The 21,470-nt window shown below is 33.2% G+C and overlaps 3 protein-coding genes across 3 annotated transcripts; 2 read left to right on the top strand and 1 right to left on the bottom strand.

Moving 5' to 3' along the window:
- Positions 1 to 291: 291 nt before the first annotated feature.
- LOC110733823 (putative phosphatidylglycerol/phosphatidylinositol transfer protein DDB_G0282179) lies at positions 292 to 8,872 on the top strand. Its single transcript, XM_021913893.1, has 4 exons — positions 292 to 566; positions 3,801 to 3,902; positions 5,867 to 6,027; positions 8,499 to 8,872. Exons 1-4 carry the CDS (start codon positions 473 to 475, stop codon positions 8,613 to 8,615), a joined length of 474 nt encoding a protein of 157 aa, XP_021769585.1. The 5' UTR covers positions 292 to 472; the 3' UTR covers positions 8,616 to 8,872.
- A 1,300-nt stretch (positions 8,873 to 10,172) lies between these two features.
- Positions 10,173 to 11,090, top strand: LOC110733944 (uncharacterized protein At3g28850-like). Its single transcript, XM_021914012.1, has one exon. The coding sequence runs from the start codon at positions 10,173 to 10,175 to the stop codon at positions 11,088 to 11,090; it is 918 nt and encodes a 305-aa protein (XP_021769704.1).
- A 3,371-nt stretch (positions 11,091 to 14,461) lies between these two features.
- Positions 14,462 to 19,408, bottom strand: LOC110733822. The gene is made up of 4 exons (XM_021913892.1): positions 18,352 to 19,408; positions 16,865 to 17,020; positions 16,066 to 16,746; positions 14,462 to 15,950 (listed from the first exon to the last, which is right to left on the bottom strand). Exons 1-4 carry the CDS (start codon positions 18,739 to 18,741, stop codon positions 14,865 to 14,867), a joined length of 2,313 nt encoding a protein of 770 aa, XP_021769584.1. The 5' UTR covers positions 18,742 to 19,408; the 3' UTR covers positions 14,462 to 14,864.
- Between the last annotated feature and the right edge of the window lie 2,062 nt (positions 19,409 to 21,470).

Here is a 21,470-nt window from a genome sequence, read left to right as displayed (position 1 = left end):
CTTTATTCAAACAGAGGTATGGATATCCATTATCCTCCTTTTATCATTCCGGAATATTCTAGATTTAGGGTTTATTGTTATCTAAGCAAACTCTTGTTATATTGTATGCATATATATACCCCACTCTATGGAATAAGTGAGACTGATTTATTATCTCCTCAATTTCTCTCCTATCTCTCTTTATTTCTCTTCCATATTTAACATGTTACACATAATTAAACTTACCCATTTATGGTAATTGTTGCACGTAATATAATAATAATCGGAGGGAGTATATAGTAATTTGAAAAGGAACACATACTGGCAAAGATTCCTGGCAAGCGCCAACTACCATTCTCATTCTCCTGGTGAGTGTTGAAGTGTTAACACTATTATTCCCCCCCATAATCAATTGCTTCGTCTCAACTTTCAATTCAAACTCTTTCTCTTTCACTTTCTCTCACTATAACAAACAACAAAAATCAAGCAGAAGATGATGATGCGTCAGATTGCAATCACAGTTATTCTCCTTTCATTGCTTTTCATTCTCTCTCCTTCCGCTTACGCCACCGATATTCGATATTGTGGTAATTCTTCTTCTTTCTTGTTTTTATTCCTCTTGATTTTTTCCTATTTTTAATTATTCTTTCTTGCTCCATCCGAATTAATTTGTTGTGATAGAAGTTGTATTCTTTTATTTTACTTTTTTTTTTCTGCTATATGCTCGGATTTTACAAATTAATTTCCGTGATCGGAACAATTGGATAATATATACGAAGTACATTTCACAGAGATGACACCGGAAGCTTTTCGGAAATTTCTTAACTTATGGGGATGTTTTGAAAATTACAACGGGTTGAATTAAACATGGTGTAAATCACTAAATCCACTTACATTTGTACTCAATTGTGTATCATAATTGGGTCAGACTTCAATTGGGTTTGGGATGAAAATTATCGGAGAATGCAGATTACCTTATTGTAATTAGAGTTTTATGTATTGATGAAATTGAAGCCGATTCGGATTGTACAGAGTTATCAGGTCTTTTTAACGTTAAACTGAACTAAAATCGGGCCTATCGTTATCGTTTTTTTTTTTTAACAAAAAACCTAAAACAGAAAATAAGAAAAAAGTGGTTTTCATTTTTCTATGATTAGTTTCTAATAATCATGGTTTTGATAGATTTGACTAATTATTGGTTCTTAATACGAAGTACTGTATGACATATATTGTATGACTCCAATAGAGATTGGTTTAAAACTTTTTAATAAAATTTGAAATCACCCCTTTGATATTTGAATTTAGATTAATGTGTTCTCTTTGAATAGGGAATTTCACTGCAGGTCATTATTAGCACATAAGTGACTAAGTGTCCCTCTGTATGAAATGGGCTTTTCTGTTTATAGTTATCTTCAAGTTGCTATCATAAAATGATGCAAAAGTTTCTCTAGGCCATACACAACATGCAAATCACTAGGCTTTCACGTAGATTTTGACCAAAACAAATAAGTGAGAGAGACACTCGGTTATTTCTTTTAAAAGAATTATTGGAACCACCATTATGCAATCCTTTTCCTAAACAATTGACGTATACCCATAATTTTTGTCCCTGCATAGGTTTTATCATTGCAAGAAATATGTGATACTTATTATGGTTGCAGTATAATCATTTGAATTGCTGAAGTATTCCTGTTGACTACATTGACAGACTTCTGTTTTTTTGCTAATAATTAAGTACATAGCCTTTTATTAATAAGAGTAAAGAATGTGAAGGTTACAACACCCTTATAACTGAGTTTTGTAATTAACATCAAAAGAGCAAAATTTGGAATCATACTATTGAGCTAGAGCTTTCAATAATTCAACGAGGCTTAAGCTTGTGAAACACCGAAGACTTGAGAGATAATCAACGGATAGAAACCTTTGATTAAATTATGAATGTGGCTCTTATTGGGATCAATAAAGCTATTAAAGATGTGTATCAGAACCAGATTTTCCTAGTATTCAATTAAACAAATACAAGCCGAAGAGGGAAAACAGGTATATGTGGTTTAACATTTGAGAAGTTTATGTACATTCTAACTACCTAACTAACTAAGTTTCTAGTCTAATGCTAGAGTCCCCATAACATGCTTAAGTCATCCTATGATCAAAACCCAGGCCCCCGTATATTTTAAGTCCTGATAACTAAACTCCTTGTGTTCCAAAACAAACTTCCACATAAAATTGTTACACCCGTAATGACTATATACAATAAACCTTGTACCCTACAAATATTTTAAAACAAGAAGAAAAAGTAATCATTTAAGAACAATCAATGGTATGGAAATGCCAGCCAAATTTCAACAAGAATAATCCACGTCAAGAAACCTAAAGTATTAACCATCATCAACAAAACAGCAGCTATAAGCCAACATTTAAACGTTATCAAGGAACTGAAAGAGCTAGTTTGATACATGCAAATTCCAAAAATACAAATACTAAAATAAAGCACACAAAATTCTCAGCTGAAATTGGGTAAATCCTGTTCCATCAACTAGCACCAACAAATCGAATAGCTGACTGTAAGGCCACAAAGAGTTTAGCACTCATGGTTGGGAGAAGTCTTTGCTGGAAAATAAAGTTTGAGCAACACCAAGGGGACTGAGAAGGAAATTGGGATGAAGAAAGAAATGAAAAGCAGAGAGAGGAAACTAGGAAAGACACCTTCCAGGTTCCAGCTGCGGTTATTGTGAAGGGTGATATTGTCAGCAAGGCTATTAGGAGAGGTAGAGTAGTTATGAAGAAGGATTCTTTAGGGCGAGTAACACCCTTAACTACAATGTCCAATGGCTTTTATACTATGAACTTACCAACTACTATTATTCTTTTTGCAATTTTTTTCCCTTTTTTTTTGGATTTTAGATTATCATTGTTGTTTGAGGAGATTACACACTTAGAGTAAATGTAATTAGGTTTGGGTTAGGAATTGTTGCTGAAATTGCTTGGGAAACTAAAGAAAATTGGTGTTAACGTTAGTACCAAAGCTTTTTAGGATATACTTTGTTTAAGGTATACCAAGGAGGTGTTTTGCCAACTACATGTCAGAGAGTATTTACCATATTTGAGGACATTTAGTATGTTTGACCTGTCAATTTCCTGAATCCTAGTGTATTTTTTTGGTGTAATGTGTATTCAATTCTAAAATCTTCTGATGTTATGTGCATGCAACATGCAAGATTGTAACAGTAGCTTTGTGGACCTGTCAACTCTCTTTTCCCTTTCTCATCTTCCTCCTTTCATTAAGGTATTAAACTTGAGTTTAATCTGCTGAAGATATTGAATGAAACAACATTATATAGTTTGATTAAGAGAATATGATATATGATGGGTACTGGGGCCTTATGGCATCACAATTTGGATTAACTACCTTTTTTTTTATCATCTAAAGTATGTTATTTTATACCTGAGGAAACTTGAAATCTTTAAGGCGGACTTTAAGCTCTGCTTTTACTTTGTATAGTTTGGATAGGATGAGATGCATAGATAAAATCAGATATTGTGCTTGCAAGCTGGATAAGTCCTCCTCAGCTCTATAACAATGAATGTAAAAATTGGGCTTTGAAAGAATGTCTGGAACTCTGGATAGTGTAATGAAATATGGTATTAGAGTTTACAAATCTTTAAGAAGAAAAACCCAATTGCTGATATCTTTGTACAATATGCTGTTAGAAAGAGAGGACACGTGGATTCATTACAATAAGAAAATATCCGTTGTTCTGCTTTAAGATTGCTTCGCAATTGCATGTCTCACTGACTAAAGAACCTATAATTCTTTGCAGATAAGAAAACTGATTATGAAGTGAAGGTACATGGGGTTGAAATATCACCTGATCCAGTTGCTAGAGGCCAGCCTGCTACCTTCAGTATCTCTGCATCTGCTGGTATTTTTAGCTGTCTCCATGTTCTGTTAAAAAATTTCCTTTCTTTCCTGCAATCTTTGTTTGTGCTCCAATACTGCTTCCTTAATCTTAACAATTTAAATCCTGATATTGGCAATGACTCTTTGAAGAGCTTGAACCTGTCATTAACATATTCTAGTCAGGTTGCATGTTTTCGATTTCATGCGTCTGTATCTTTTGTAGACATGAGATTTTTTGGTTTATATAGTTGTATGCTTTTTGCTTTTGAAATGTTTCACTCTTGAAGGCCTTCAGGGAAAAGTCTCTATACTTGGAAAGTTGTGGTGCTTTCCAAGTCCTTATCATGACTACCATAGAGATCTAGTAGTCATGATAGGGACTTGGGAATGTGGAAAAAGAAATTTCAAAAAAGGAGAACGACAGTCAAATTAGAGATCTGCCACTTTGAATAGTGATGAAATGATGCAAGTAAGATAAAAAAAATAAAAAATATAATAAATAAAAAACGAAGGAAGTATCAGAAGATTCAAAACCAAGGGCTAGCTTCCACTCCCTTGGAGCTTTCAATTTCTTATACTTACTCAGTATTTCAATACATGCTTCATTTCAACTTTCACAATTTCCGATGCACAACTTAATTATATTTTTAAAAAATTACAATGTTTGTATTTTGAAAATACTTCCTTTGCTTTTAATTAGTTGCAGCACATCTAGTTTTTATAATATATAAATTTTACTTGTTGATAATCAAAGATATTAACAGGTTGAAAATACACATTGACAAGTGTGAAAAGTAGATGTGAGACTAACACAGCAGTAGAATATTGACACTTATTTTCACATATATTAGTAATGGAATGTGGTTTAGTATATAAAAAAAGTGAAAAGTCAAATTGATGCATGCATTGAAAAACAGAGGAATTATAAAATAGAAGGTTGCTGTTGCTGATTGCAACATATCCAAAATTAAGGAATTCTGTTCTGCTAATAAGACAATTATGGTTATATTTTACTTATGAGTTATGACCTTGATTTAGTGGGCAAAATTTAGTCTTTGATACTGGTTCTTGAAGTGAATTGGATTTATTATGTCGTAATGGTAGAGGTTTCTTTGAAGTGAGGATATGATAATTAGCATTTCTTAGTGAGGATAGCTGAACAAGTAGTCATTAGTCATGTATTATGAAGCACTTAGTGCACTACTTATCGAAATTCGTTTGTAAGATACTCTGCAGATGCTGCTATCTTCTGAGTATCCCACTAAAGCTTAGTAATGAAATTACACAGGTAAATAGATGATTGCCATCGTCAAAATTTTCCATTAACCAACTGTGATAATGTGATACTCATCAAGAAGTTGAAATTCTGTTGGATGATAATTTTAATTTCTACTTTTTCCACTGCACTTATGTGTAGATTCCATTTTGCTCCAATGTAACACCTAACTTATTAGCCACCAAATCTTGTTTGTTGTTGTTGTTTTTTTTTTTTTTTTTTTTTTTTTTACCAATTCCATTTTTTCTTTGGGTTATATTCCTCTCTTTTTTGTTCTATCCATTTTCCATTTTAAGTTGTTCTTTTTTTTTGTTCTACTCACTTCGCTTTATTCTCTTTTTAGCATACCCTTTTTACCATCTTACCCATTCAAGTCCACAATAATTACACCTTTTTACCTCTCTTATTTTATTCACCTTTTTCTTTCACAAATCCACCTATTTACATTTTCTTACCTTATTTTACTTTTCTTACACCCACTTACATTTTTCAATGCCTTTTTAAATTGTGTATCTACAGTAACTGAGTAGGACATAAAAGAACGGAGGGAGTATATTTTAATCATGAAACTAGTGATCCAATCTAATTTGAGAATTTTCTTACTTTAGTGCCATTGTATTGTAGGACTTTGTAATTGGTGTATTCCTTTTCTCTGATGAGATCTATTTTTACTTCTGTGTCACATCATTTTGGTTGTGTTATATCCTCAGGAAATGCCATTTCCAGTGGGAAATTGGACCTTGATGTTGCATACTTTGGATGGCATGTGCACAGTGAAACCCGTGATTTGTGTACTGAGACTTCTTGCCCATTCTCAATTGGTGATTTTGTAATTTCACATTCCCAGGTTTTGCCAATATTTACTCCACCGGTGAGTTATCTTATGTATACTCTTTTTTATATATTTATTAACTTCTGTATACAATAGTCGGTGTTGGTGTGATTGTCTTTGACCTAATTCTATGATTAAATGATCGTTAGAACTGATTATTAACAAGGTTTGATAGAGATCTACTAATTCACTAATGTTTGGGAGTAAAAATATTGTCTGCCTTAATATTTATGTAGGCTTAAGGAGGTCAAGGTATACTCAACCCTTATCCATGATGAGGCCATGTTCTCCACAATCTTCACCTCAATGTTTTCGGAGTTTTTTTTTGCTCGGACCTTAGTTATGATGACTTACTTAGAATGTTGCAATTTGTATTGTGTTTGGGAACCAAAATTCAACAAGGAAATATGGTGAATCGAAATACGAATGAGAAATTTCCCTAATTTACCATGTTTGAGTGTTGCAAAGGAATTTTGCGAAATTTTTTTTTTAAAAAAAAAAAAAAAAGAATTGTGCGAAAGTTAAATTAAGCAAATGTGAGTAATTTTCTTGGTGCTTGTTTGGTTGCACTTCTTTGACATAAGCAATGAGTATTCCTAAGAATTGCTTATATCCCTTGTTATCTGGTTATGTCATGGGAAGATAAATACTTAAACCCCTCCCCAGTCATTCAAATTTTCTTATGTCCACCAAACAAGTTTAGCAAATTTCTAGAACATTTGTGAAGGGAGCTACTTCTTAAGAAACGTAAATTACCATAGGAATTTAATTTCCAATGCAACCAAACAAGCACTTAGATTTTTTCTCCCTTTGTTTTCGCTTTAGAATTGATGGAAAATTAAGAAACTTAAACTACCCCTTCCCCTCCCCACCTGTGCTCCAATCAAAATTAAATATACAAGTACAAAATATCAATTTCCTCTGTTTTTTTCATTGTTTTTCACAATAACAAACCAAATAAATGAAATTTTAATTTGTTTTCCTAAGTTATTCTCATGCATTGGTAACCAAGCCAATCTTCCTTTTTTGATTATTTGGGGAGGAATATGCAAATAGATCTCATATTATGGTTCATTGAAGGGGTAAAACTCGTAAAGAAGAAAAATAATGTCTGGAGAAAAAAAAAAAAAGCTAAAGTGAGTATAGCTTTAAAATTTGGATGTAACAGAATAGTGAGTAGAACTTTGATAAATAGGTGGATTACACAAAAATCTACATCCACTACCATAATAAGAAGAAATTATTTCTTCCAAAAAAAAAAAAAAAATCAGATGAAATTATAAAAAGTTGATATTTTGAAAATATACAATAAAACTAAACTAACAAGATAATATTTGACTATATTTTGCTTACATGTAACTCACTAAAGATAGTAAAATGGAGGTTTGTGAATAATGTTAATGTCAAACAATTGCCTGTAAAAGTGAATAGAAGAAATATTATTGTACTTCTCTACAGATTTTCGTAGGTTTACTTTTCCTCATATTTCCATATTTTAATGGTTTCCAAACACTGAACTTGTAGATGACCTGGACGTGTACCAAACTGAAACATAGTTTTTTCAATCTTCATATCCAAAATTAGTTTGTATTCATAGTCTTTTTTTTTACCTTGGTAAAATTTTGTTACTTTTTTACCTTTTGGTCTTTTTCTCTTATTACCATTTACTCCAAGACTATTAATTATCCTATGTTAAGTGAAAATTTGTAATTGTATTTGTATAGAGAGAGAATGAGCAATATTTGTTTTTTCAATTTCACAACCTTAGGCTATGTTCTTCTCAGCTTATTTCTATTTACTTATTTATGAAGTTTACTTATTTATGCTGAAGTGCTGAACAAGTACATTAGCTTAACTTGTATCTTGCTGAACTTGACTTTTTTTGCTGATCTTTTTTTAAGAAAATAATTAAATAATTAATTAATAAAAAAACTCTTGCACGGAATAAAAAAAAATTTAAAAGAAAAAAACCATATTAAACAAAAAATTATTTTTGCTTTAAAAAATTTCAATAAGTTGTGGAGAACAAAGCCTTTTTCCTCTAGAAAAATGAAAGCTTGAAAGGCTTGAGTGTTAAGGTTTAATTCCACTTTGGTATGCATGTATAAACTGTTTGTAAGTTAGCAGTTAGAATATGTGCTTTGTTAAAGGATTTTAATCTACTAGAACAAAGGAAAATAATCAGCTTTTAATACGAATGCTCAATTTCCACTTGTTCACTGTCTATTACTGACTTGCTTTACCAATCCAAAAACCTGTACAACACTGGGTGTACGCGCTAGTACGCAATAAGGGTAAAGCTTCCCGTTCTTGAAGAAGGTTAATTGTGGGTCACTGGGATTAAATCCTTGGGTGATGGGTGCATCACCTGATCACCATCGAACTATTGTCTTGTACTCTGTCCTTTTCAGTTTATTAACAATAGCAGATGTAAATTTTTATTTCATCACATTTTGGTCATTGGTCTCATTTCATTTCTCACCCTGTCAATAATGTGATCTATATACCAGGGTTCCTACACTCTTAGAATGAAGATCCTGGATGCAAACAAGCGTCAACTGTCTTGTGTTGCTTTTGATTTTAGCATTGGATTTGGATCGTCTATGGCTGCGAACTTTTTGATGTAAAAACTAAAGTTACACACAAACTTCCTGAAGCTATCTCCCTGACAAAATTATGTTAATACTTCGTATGTTTCTTACAGAATTGATTACAAATGTGAAGTACATACAAGCACTTTATATCCTGTTTCTGAATACAAGGTGATATATATATATACACTATATCTAAATTAGTTGCCACATTAATAGTGATTAGTAATTGTTTATTTGCTACTTCTAAAAAAAAATATGCTTGAAATTAGTAGTTACATGATATAAAGCAATGTGCATTATTTATATGTTATTTTATCTGCTCACTTGCTCAAATGCTCAAAATTTCTTTTACAGCATATATTCATAGATTTTGAGGAGGGGAATGGGGAAGGTGGGGTTAACCCGTAACTTCATGACATTATACAATTATTATAGGTTGTTCATCATCAAATATACTACCTCTATAACTTTTTAGTTGCAACAAAAGGAATATTTTATATCTCACAAATAATACCCCTTTGTTACAACTAAAAAGTAACGAAGGTAGTATAAAAACTTATGTAAAACGCAAGATTATTACACAATATGATAAATTATTTAATTAGAATGGGTTTGTGATGCTTCCTGTTCAAATTTCTCCTTGTAAGTTTAGTGTTTGAGGTTGTGTTGTCATGTCGTGTTGTATCAAAGGCTGTCAGCTCTGATAGTTGTATTCTACACTGATCCAAAAGCAAGTTAGAGTGTACTACAAAGGAGTGACCAAAAGCTACTCTAAAAACTATTGCTGATTGCACCATCTTTGAAAAATTAGTTTATAAAGAAAGCATAATGGATCAAATATTGGTTCAGTTGGGAAGTCACAATGTGTGCTGGGACTTTAGGAAAAGTCATAATGGGTGATCAAAAAAACCCTTTTGATGGGATTTGGTGGTTAAGAAAGGATAAGAAAAAGCAGACTGAGTACCAAAAAAAGGTTTGAAAACCATACTTAAACTTTTATGTGGATGATTCTTATCATATAAAGAATGGAAGAAATGAGGCAACACTAGCTTTTTCCCACATGCAAATGTATCATGACCCCTTACCACACCTTGTCTCCCAATTTTTGCTATGAACCACAACTAAAATCCTCACTCTATCTCATCAACCCACCAATCATAGCTCGCCACATCGGTAAGATTGACACCGTCGCACTACATGATTGGCCACGGCCCGGCCCCCACAGCAAGCAATTGGGTTGGAATTGAAGGAGATGCTCTCTAGTCTCTAATCTCTAATACTACTAGTTAAAAACTGTCAATTATCATCAGAAACTTTTAAAAGCAAAAGAACAATAGTTTTTATAGTAAGACTTTCTGATCATAGAAAACCAAAAGGAAAGGGATAATAATAACATCCCTTTCACTTTCCTAACTAACGAAAGAAAATAATTTCAAAATGAAAACCAACCTTTGTTATGTATATGTTTCTCTCCTTATCAGTCGTTTTCTCAGTTCTATAAACTTAAGTACCAATTTTACGTCTTCTTTTCGACTTAGTTTTGTTCATTACCTTCATTTCGAAGGAAGAAACAAAATAAGTTCACAAGAGATGAAGAGCATTATCAAAAGTAAGTTTCTTAAGAGATTTACATCCATCCCATCAATCTACACGTCAAAACAGAATGCAGTACCTGTATCTGTTTACCGCGACCACCCAGAAAGATTGTCTAGTAGTCGAAACCTGCAGAAGCCACCAAACAACTTACAGCAAGAAAACATTACAAACAATAATCTTGCTTTAGGAAGCAAAAATAATGGACATATCATATCGAGTGGTGATGACTTATTAAACTCCAACAAAGAGGTTGATGTATTCGAAGATTGTGAATGTGGGTTTGATGATTTAATGCCTGAAATGGTATCATCTTCGTCATCAACATCATCTACTTCTTCGTCTTCTAATTCCTCTCCTACCAGAACAAATGACCAAGAAGATGAAGAAGATGTCGAATGTACCAAAAACTTGAATAATTTTCAAGAGATATGTCCACCAGAAGGGAGTGACAAAGTTGTCTTATACACAACAAGCCTAAGAGGAATCAGAAAAACATATGAAGATTGCAATGCTATAAAGTTCCTCCTAGATAGCTTTCGAGTTGTGTACTCTGAAAGGGATGTCTCGATGCACCTCAAGTTTAGGGACGAGCTTTGGGAAGTCTTAGAAGATCGTGTTCTTCCCCCTAGGCTCTTTATCAAAGGGAGATACATTGGTGGAGCTGATGAAGTTTTAATGTTGCATGAGGCCGGAATGCTGAAGAAGATGCTGCAAGGGATACCGGTAAGTGATCTGAGCTCAGATGTTAAGTGCTGCCAATGTGGTGGATTTCGGTTTCTGTTGTGCTCGGATTGTAATGGAAGTTGCAAGATTTACAAAGGTGATCAAGAAGATGATAAGGGTAGTTTGTTCGTTAGGTGTACTAAGTGTAATGAAAATGGGTTGATCAAGTGTCCACCTTGCTCTTATTAACTAGATAGCTAGAAAATCAGTAGAAACTATATATGTTAACATTATTGTTGTCTTATTTCTAGACTATGCTGCTTTGATTGTTTGTATATAATGATGCTAAGGAAGTAGGAACTATTGTTAACTAAAATCAGAATGGAATCAGTTTTAGAGTTTCATTATTATTGTGATGATAACTATTAATTAGTACTTAGTAATTAAGACACACAATGCACAATAATTTAAGTACCAGTATATCTAAGTTTTATGCTAGACAATAAAGTCAAATAGTGCAATTAGATTTTTTTTAAAACATGAAATAGAACAAAAAAAAAATGCATGTATTAAAAAGAAATTAAGTTTTTTTTTTTTTTTTTTTTTTTTGGTAAGGAAGAAATTAAATATCTTAATTTTATAGTAACTTATAAAAATAATATTTGTTCTTTTATTATAATGTCATGTTTTTCTATATACGCAATTATTTTCTTTTGTTGTACAATGTGCAAATATATCCATAATTCCAGTGTCTATCAAACACAAGTACAGTATAACCTAATAAGTATTTCATACAAAGTATTCCGTATTATTTAATAGGAGTACTAACTTGTGAACGATCAGCCTCTTGGCATGTTGATTTTACGAGGTTCATGTACTTGTAGAAAGGTCATAAGATCAAGAAGATGGCACATAATTGACCTTGATTATAGTAAGATTGTAAGAACGAAAAATTGTTGCTTTCCTACTTTAATACTTTATGCATGCATGGATAGCATATTTAGACCAAATACGTAGTCACAACTCACAAAGTAATAGAAGTAATTCCGATGCTAAGCTTTTTCAGTGTTTTTTTTATTTTTTATTTTAATAAAAAATAAAAAATAAAAATCTATGAACAAATATTATTGTTAGTTAAATATGTTTCTCTCTCCGTTTCTAAAAGTTATTCGATAAATATGAAATACTGTACAAATTACAAACGGAGATAAGAGGATTTAAACTTGTAACCTATCGTATACAGATCCTCAATCTTAACCACTAGGTCAAGACCTTATTGGTTATTGTTTATTATATAAAGTGATATTACCGCCATTCAATGCGGTGGCAATGATACCATACCATACACTTGAACGTCCATACGTCTAGTATTACGCTTTTTTTTCCCATGCACAAGTGAACATGAAAATGTGAAGACTCCAAAGTCTCCAACTCATTAACGGGTCAAGTAAAGTAGACCAGAGATTACGCATTGATGAAGTAGACCAGAGATTACGCATTGATGAGACCAATATTATCATATACTAGTAGTTATTGTATGTAGTCAGCATATGAAAGATATGGACAGCGATGTAAAGATCTTGCGAACTCGCCTATTTTAGGTAGCATTTAATGGATAACATTGGTAGTGTGAACTACGCCACCGTTTCTACTTGTCCAGTTTACTTTGCATGCCATTTATTTATCTTGATTGGAGACTCTGCTATTGGATGAGTGTACGATTTTTCAATTTTAAACTAGTTTTGGGTCCAAGTGATCTCGGGCTATTAGAGTCACTTTATTTTCCAACCTCAATTGCCGATTTTAGAATTTCTTTCGAAATAAAATCATACTAAAGAGCATAAATTAGTGGATAAGTCTTTGACTATCAAATTTGAGATTACTATTTGCCTCTTCCTCCTTGCCATATTTGAACATGTTCGACAGTAGCTTTTAGTGATTTGACCAAGTCAAATCATAAATAAATATGAGTGTTTGACAATGTAGTGGTTGAAGTAGTGTTTAATGATGGAGGTAGCTTTTATCAAAAGTTAGAAATATTAGCTTTTTATTTTTTTTACCGAAAAGAAATATTAGCTTTTTAATTTAAGAGGTAGTTGTTGAAAATTTAATCTATAGTTTAGGGAAAAAAAAATATTGATTTTTATATATTACAATTAGTCAACCGCTACTTTATCGAACACTCAAACTTTAATTATCTGTTTTCACATCTAACAGGTTGTTGACAACTAACGATTACTTGCACAGCTAACAGCTACTACCACAATTAACAGCTACCTCCACAACTATATTTTGCCAAATATGCCCTTTGACCAAAATGGAATGGTATGCCAAATTCGCATACTAAGAATTTCGGCCTCAATGATTAGGATATTCAAAGTAACAAGTTCAACCTAAAGTAATGTGTGATTAAATATATAAATGATTAAAGCCTCACACAAGTTTAGAAAATCAATATTAATTTTTTAATTTTGTCAGATGATCGTAATATGAAAATTTGATTTTAATGTTTAGTTATTCAAATGGAATCACCAGTATGTACTTGGATCAGCTGGTAAGAAAATTATTCCAACAAATCAAGGTTTCAGGTTCAAAACTTGAAAATACAACACCGCCTATTGGAGGGTTGTAGTTGAATTAGAGCTTAGCCTGGATCAAATTTAGATTAGTCGAAATTTAATAAGTTTTGTAGTACAAGTATGCTTGCATATAAAAAATTAAAAATTAAAAAAAAAATCAATGGATTCAACTTAACTAATCATTGATTCCACAACTCTACAATTCAAGGCACCATTGAGTGCCGGAATACTACAAAAAGCCGATTTGCACATTGAAATTATCAGAGTCCACAAGATTTGCACAAAAGGTGCAGGGTATATACTCAACGTGCATTGTTTGGTTCACAAAATGAAATATTCTCTGTATTCCAACAATCCAATCTACAATAACATGCAATTTCCTAACTTAGCACTACAATAATTTGCGATTTTATGTAAACGGGAAACATAAAAGAAATAAATTGTAATCTAATCTGGTAAAAAGGAGAATAATTTGTCAAAAAAGCTATTGTTTGGGGAAAAGAAGCTTCAGCTTTACAGCTCACTGCTGACATTTTTATTTTGAATTACATGTCATTAGGTCAACCCCACATTATGGAGTTTAATTCATCATTCATCAACACTACCACTTCCTCAAATTATTACTATAACCACCAGATTCTAGAATAAGAATACTCACTAAGCTGTGCTGTAACAGTTCATGCATCAGTATGGGTTTCGCTATCAGTTTTTCCGAGGTGATTATATTGGAATGTATAACAAAATCACGAATTGTTCAGTGTTATTTACATAATGCTCGCTACTTTAATTACCGTCTTATACTTAACCCTAGCTGCTTTTTTATTTAACTTTATCTACTAGTATGTAAAATAAAGGAGCACTTTGCCATATAATAGTGTAAAGTTTACCTGTTCACCCCACCACAACAACCACCAGTAAAAAGAGAAACCCTTTTACAATATGGTGCTTCCAAAAGATAAAGTACTGACCACATAAACTTTTGGGGGAAAATGCACCAAAAAAGAAGGGGGAAAAGAACAGAAAGTACAGGTGAAACCAAAATCAAGTAACAAATGAATATCTCATTAATTTAAGCTACATAAGGGTAACAAAATGTTGAGAAAAGAATACATTAGAGGTATCTAAAGTTTAGAGTTCGAATATCAGTTTCGAAAAGACCTAGTTATCATTCCAAACTGACCCTTACAAGATTAATAAAAAGTTGTGCCAGGAAGATTACAAAAGGAGAGATAGTTACATTTCCTACAGCAACAAGAGGAAATCCAACCTAAAAAGCTTTGCAGAAAAATAAGCCATTAGGAAAAGACTCACACGAGCTCATCTTTGCTTTTCTTGAGAGCCCGTTTGAACCCTTACAAAGCAGATAAACGAAATAACGGAAAAAGCAGTTAGTGCAGTTAAAACCTTAGCTAAGATATACACCATTCTAAGCAGTGGCACCATTCTATGCAGCGGCAACTTCAGATATTGCTACATTTTCATGTGGTAAGTTTGCAGTTGCAGCCACTACTTCAGCAGCTGATGACACCTCGGCCAAGGGAGAAGAGAGAAACTGCGTATAGTGAAACTCGACCTGAAGACGGTGCAGTGGGGCAGAAGACAATAGGCCTTTCTTGAGGTCTGCAAGCAGTTCGCTTATAGGAAGTGCTGCCATAAAATTCTTGATGTAGTCTTTGCAAACCTCCTTCCCTTGACAAAGAAGTTCCTCTTCTTCACTCTTTGTGGAATCTTCGACTTTTGGCTCAACAGGTCCATTTCTTGGTTCGGGCCCGTTTCCTGACATAGGTTGATCTATGGCAGATTTTTCATCCGGTGCTTGGGAGTTAGCTGGGAGTTTAGCGATCCTGGTGTTTCGATCAAATTTCAACACATAAGCCTGATTACATCCTTCATGCAGCCTCTCTCCCAAAGTGTCAATGATATAGTAAGCATCAGGCTCCACCTTGAGAATAAAAAAGTGGTCATTCCAACTTATAATGTAAACATGAGGATCACCAGAGCTAGAGCAATCCAAACTAGAACGGCTGATCTCGTCCCAAATTCCGTCAAAGGACATTGCACCTTGTAAAAAGTCAAATTTGCCATCAACGGTTTCTTCAGGGTGAAAAAACCCAATAAAAGACTTGCCAGGGTGGACAGAAAGAGAGCGAATCTTGGCCTGCAGAACAGTCTCTAGATCAAAATGCTTGTCAGGAAACCTTTCTCTGTATGTTTCATTCTCACAGAGTTTCCTCCATTCAAGAGAGCCATCTCTGATTAGACTGTCGAACTGAGATTTGATAGGCATAATTCCACTATTTTTATGGAGCCAATCAGCAATAACAGCAACTAAAGCAGTGCAAGCACTTTCACCAGCTGCTCTCTCACTCCTTTGATCAATGGAAGCAAAGAAAACCTCTGCATAAAGCTTCATCTGTCCATCGCGACTCACAATTTCTTTCTGTTCCCAGCTTCCTACAGCAAAGCTATCATCGCCAAATTCTGATATTGATGGCCGATTTGCTGCCAAATCATCTTCACTCTTAGGCCACTAGAAAATAAAAGTTAAGTTAGTTACAATCAGAAACTAATGCATAATCACTCTACAAACGATTAAAACTTATAATAAACCAAAGATCTAAGGCAAATAAGAAAACTGCACTCACTCCAAAAGAGATGGATTCATCTGAGCTGAGCTGTCGTCGGTCAAAGTCAATATCATCCCCACCTTCTTCAGCATAAGCCTTCTTCAACAATGGCTCTCCTTTAGCTTTAGGAGATCTGAAAATTTGTTTTCTCTTTCTCCAAGGAAGTATGCTACGTTTTGAACTCTGCACAAGTGGTGGCTCACTAACTAATGAAGTGGAATCTTCTTTGACTGAACACCCGACATCTGACTTTCGGTGACTGTAATAAATCCAATCTTCATCCTCACTAGTGACGCGTGTGCCAGAAGCCAAGGATCCTCCCACATAATTAGCATAAGCCAGAGTCCCATAACTAAACGACTTCCGAACACTAGGATCCTCCTTTCCTTCATCCGTCTCTCCTTCACCAAATTCATCAAACGAGTCTGAGTCAAATGGGTAATCACCATCCTCACTCCTAGAAGAACACCTCTCTTCACTGCCCTCTTCCTCCCGGCATGCCTTCTTCGCTCTTCTGGCAGAAACATATTCCGTCAGAATCTTTACTTTTCTTAGGCCAGCTTTCAGTGCAGAAAGTTCATCTTTCTCTGCTGGAAGTGATTCCCCGGGCTGAGGAGGTGATGACACAGGAACAATAGACCGTTGCAGAGAATCTCCAGAATCCTGTGTAGTTCTAAGTTCCAGCAGGTTCAATGATATCTGTCAGCATTTAGCACACTTGATCAGAATAAGTGAGCACATATGGAAGCAGGACAAAGAAGTTTACAAGAATCCATACGAGGAAATAAATTGAAAACAGAAGATATGACGGACATACATGTAGGGAAGGAGAAGAATCAGCAGTACTGCCTGAAAGTATCAGAGGAATGCTCAATTCGAATTCTTTTTGCTCAGTCATTGATGCATACTCAGCTAAATTAAGCGATGCAGTAGCAAGGACAGAAACCTTGTTCTTTGGACCTGGCTTCGAACCCTAAGACAGCAGAAACGCTGTGAGTTAAGTACGCAAAATCATACATCTTCACAGACATGTAAATCGGTAATCAAATTCAGTAACATGTAAGAAAGTTATTGCGTCATATGACCAAAATAAATGTCAGAGGTCAAATCCACCAGCTTTGAAAACAGTGAGCTTTATTAGTCCAAAAGAACATACATGCACGGCAAGCCAAACATGCAAGCTGGAAGAAATGCAGTGGAATCCATGTGTTTTGGCAACTAATTATCTAACTGGGAATCGATTCATTCTCAAATATTCTTTCCTTGTATGAGTAAGAAAGATAACAATGGGTTATCTAATCCAAGGAATATGTATAATATCCTGGATTTGATAGAGAATTAGCAAAAGCATATTAGAATACATTAATTTTTGAGAAAGTTTGGCAAAAGACTAAATCAACTTTGACTTCCCAATACGGAAATTTGTGGTAAATTATGCTCGGATTAGTACTCATTCAAATCAGCCATTTCAAAAGTGACAAGAAAAGAAGAACCTAAATGATTCCAACTAAAAACAACCATTAACACTAATTCTAAATCTAAATATCCTGATATATAGTTCGATCACAAGGTAACTAAAGCGTGTTTAACCAATGATCAAACCCTTGTCACGACAGTGAGAAGGAGTTATCCAATCGAGCTAATTACTAATCAAATAAATTCCGATTTTTCAAAAAAATCAGGTAAATATCCCTAATACCGACCCGACCCCTGGTCAATATAACAATTACCATGATATTCTTCCAATTATTCACCATCAATTGCTAGAAACATCCACCCTCACGGGATAATTACGGTTTCTTTCCCGTGATCTTACATTAAAAATGAAAGAGATTGAAACTTACACGAGTGGATATCACTAAATTTTGTACATATATTCTGTTTATAGGTTCAGTACCAAAAATGGCAATTAATCAATTTCAATTTCACGTTCATGGAAACTTTTAAAATAACAATGAAATTAAATTAATTAAAGTAAATAAAAGAGAAAACAACAGAAGAAGCAGAGGGTAAAATCAAATAAACAATTAATGTCAATTTCACATTACTATTTACCAACTAACTTCCAATTCACCCAACCAATTAAAAAAATAAATTAAATAAATAAACCTAATAAAAACAAATTCAAATTAATCAAACAAAAATTATAAAAAACATTAATAACACTGATCGTGGCGTGAATTTGTCATAACCTACCCACCGATCTATTTTCCAACTAGATTTTCTAATCCACAATAAAACAAACAAATTCAAATAATTCACATACATTTTCCTCTAAAACAAAATAAAAATAAAAAAACTCACATGAAAAATAGAGAATCCGATCTCCCAAGGAAGAAAAGAGTTGCAATTATCTTTAACAGAAGAAAAACAACAAACACTCTGAAACTCATCGTTCCACTCAAAAACGTCACCGTTTTGATTCTCTTTACTCCCTTCAACATCCTTAGTAAAATCCCTCTTTTCCGACGACCTCCGACGCATTAGACCAACCTTATTATTATTCAGAGGTCCTTTCCATCGAATCTCAACCATCAATTTCTCTTTATAAGGTTCTCCTTCATATTCTTCTTGTACACCCTCCCGCACCTGATCATACCACCCATCTACCCTCTTAATTACCAATTTAACCTCGTACTTTTTCGTCGACACCGGGGGCGGCCATGGTCTCCACCTCATCATCTTCACCACCATTGTTGGATTTTCTTTTCTCTCTCCTCAAAATGACGCGTTTTGTGGGTGTGTTGGATTAAAATGACATTAGAATGGAATTGGAAATTTCAGAGAGAGAATATGCCGTTAGTTGCGGAGTTTTTAGAGAGAGTGTGAAGAAGTAGAGAGGAAAAAGGGAAGTGAGTAAAGAAAAGGATTTTAGTTTAGCGTGGTTGGGATTTTGTTAGGTAGTGAAAAGTTAAACTAGGGTTAAGAAGATGGGTTTAAGTTGGGTTAAAGGGAACACGTGTGGTTAACGCTGAGTTAGAGTGAGTTTGGTTTAGGATTTAACATTAAGTCATTAACTAGTTAAGTGGCGTATGTAACGGCGTTGTTGTATTAAGTTAAGTTGTAACTCAGGTCATCGTTGACTCAACATTTAACTCGAGTATCTATCTATCTATTTTCTAGTCTCTATTAAGTTGTCTTATCTTTAATTATTTGTTTGTTCTTTCTTTTCATTATTTTTGTTGCGGTTTTGTCAATCCGGTTGGATGTGGACTAGGACTGGGAGTTTACGAGTTAGGATCGCGTTTATTAGACTTGTTAGACAGGTTGATCAGCTAATTTTCAAGGAATCAAGTTTTATTTGACTTAAATTATTCTGGGTAAAAATAAAAATTATATAAAAGTCATATTTTTTAATCTGACCATATTTAAGTTAAATTTCAATTGGGATTCAAATATAAGTCCAATTCAGTATATGTAATTTTTAATTAATTTGGTCATATGTCAAATTTCGATTGGGATTCAAATATAAGTCCAATTCAGTATATATAATTTTTAATTAATAAAATTTAGTAGGTTAAAAAAACAAATGTAATATGATTCATTAAAAATTTGTTCGTCAAAAATAATACGAAGTATATCTTTTTATATCTATCGTTTCTCCGTTGGTAATAGCTAAAAACTTGTTTTCCATTTTCAAAAGTTTCTAGCTACTGGATTGACCATTAGAGCTAAAATATGAAATTAAATATTGTCAAATGATAGGAAATCGGTAATTTGGTATATCAATAAAGTTTCTTCCTAATTCTTATTATTGGCTCATTTAAATAGCTAAGTAGTAGCTAACCATTGAAGCACAAACTGGGTATAACAAAGACTAGCTTGAAATCTTTATGTGGCATGTTACCATTAGCGAAGCTAAAAGTTCCTTCATGTCCGTATTCTCCCTTCGTATTTTATTACTCGCACCATTTCTCCATGCGTGGAGTTTTAAGATGAATAGTACAAAGTAATAAAATATGATGAAAGTGGGTTAATTGGTTGAAGAATAAAAAAATCTAAGTGAGGAGCATAGAGAATATGAAAAATATTAAAATATGATATGAAGGGACTCCTAATGGGAAGGGAAATAGTAAATTGTTAAGAATTTCCAAAAAAAGGTAATAGAACAATTAATAAAATACGGAGGGAGTTTTTCCTAACATTAAATCCCTCCGTTTTAAAATAAATGATCCATTTTGACTTTTTGCACTATTCACATAAACTACTTTGACTAACATCAATGATTTATAATAAGAGAAAACATATATCATGTGAAACTTGTTAAAACCATCTCATTGTATAGTTTTCAAATATCAACTTAAAGTAATTCATACTTATTGATAATTAAAGATATTATTAGTCAAAGTATTACATTGGCATATGTTCCTAGTTTGACTGAGGCATGTATTTTGAAACAAATGGAGTACTAATTGACAACTTGAGCATATACTAATCCCTTCGATTTTTTTTTTAAGTAAAATGTTTCTTCTGGACACATATGTCAATGCAAAATTTTAACCAATAATATCTTAACTATCAATTAATAAAAATTGTAACAATTGAATATTAGTAAATTATTCTTTGAGACGATTCCAACAATTACATACAAGATTATATTTTTTTTCTTATGTATAAATCATTAACACTAGCCAAATGTTATTGGGAGAAATACTGCAATAAGTCAAAACATTTCATTTAAACAAATACGGAGGGAGCATGGTTTAATGAAGTACAATTGTAAATCATTTTAATAGCCCAAGAATTTCAAAATTATGTTCTTTTTTTTTTTTATAGAACATCAAAATTATTAACTAGACAATCAACTTGCTAATAAAATTCGAATATTATGACATTATGGTAGAGAATATTTGAGTCAAGAATTTAATGATCATCTGAAAGTTTATAAAATTCTTTCAAATCTATCTGATTGAGTGCCTCAATCAAGTGGTGTGACTAAAAAAGGGAATCAAGTAAATGATGTGTTCGAATGAATGAATCGAACATCATAAGGAACACTTGATCGAATCAAATAATGGTGTTTTTCCGAAATAAGGAATCGAACCCTACTTGATATAGTTTGATCTATTATGAGTACATGTCTTGATAATTTTCTTATATCTTTTTGACTTGGGAATGAAAGATATGCTCTTGAAATCGCTACTTTTACCAAAATTGATACTCTTATGGGCAATTTACATGATAGTGTTAAATTATGTCATCATGAGATGGTAAGTTGGTTATTCAAATTAGACCTCCAATGTTTGGATGACTCAAGATGGCCATGCATCACATTTTTGGTTTGGTTCAGGTTGGGGCTAATGACCTTATAAGGTTTTGATGATAACAATTAAGTAAGCTTCAATCTAATGTTTCATGAGTGTTTATTAAAAGACAATACAAGCACCTGCTCGAAGAAAAGTCAAAGGAAGGCGTGGAACATA

This window comes from Chenopodium quinoa, unplaced genomic scaffold, assembly GCF_001683475.1.
Source record: "Chenopodium quinoa cultivar QQ74 unplaced genomic scaffold, ASM168347v1, whole genome shotgun sequence".
NCBI classification, from domain to species: domain Eukaryota; kingdom Viridiplantae; phylum Streptophyta; class Magnoliopsida; order Caryophyllales; family Amaranthaceae; genus Chenopodium; species Chenopodium quinoa.
The sequence above is the reverse complement of the archived record's forward strand: the minus strand, read 5'-3'. Positions and strand labels throughout refer to the sequence as shown.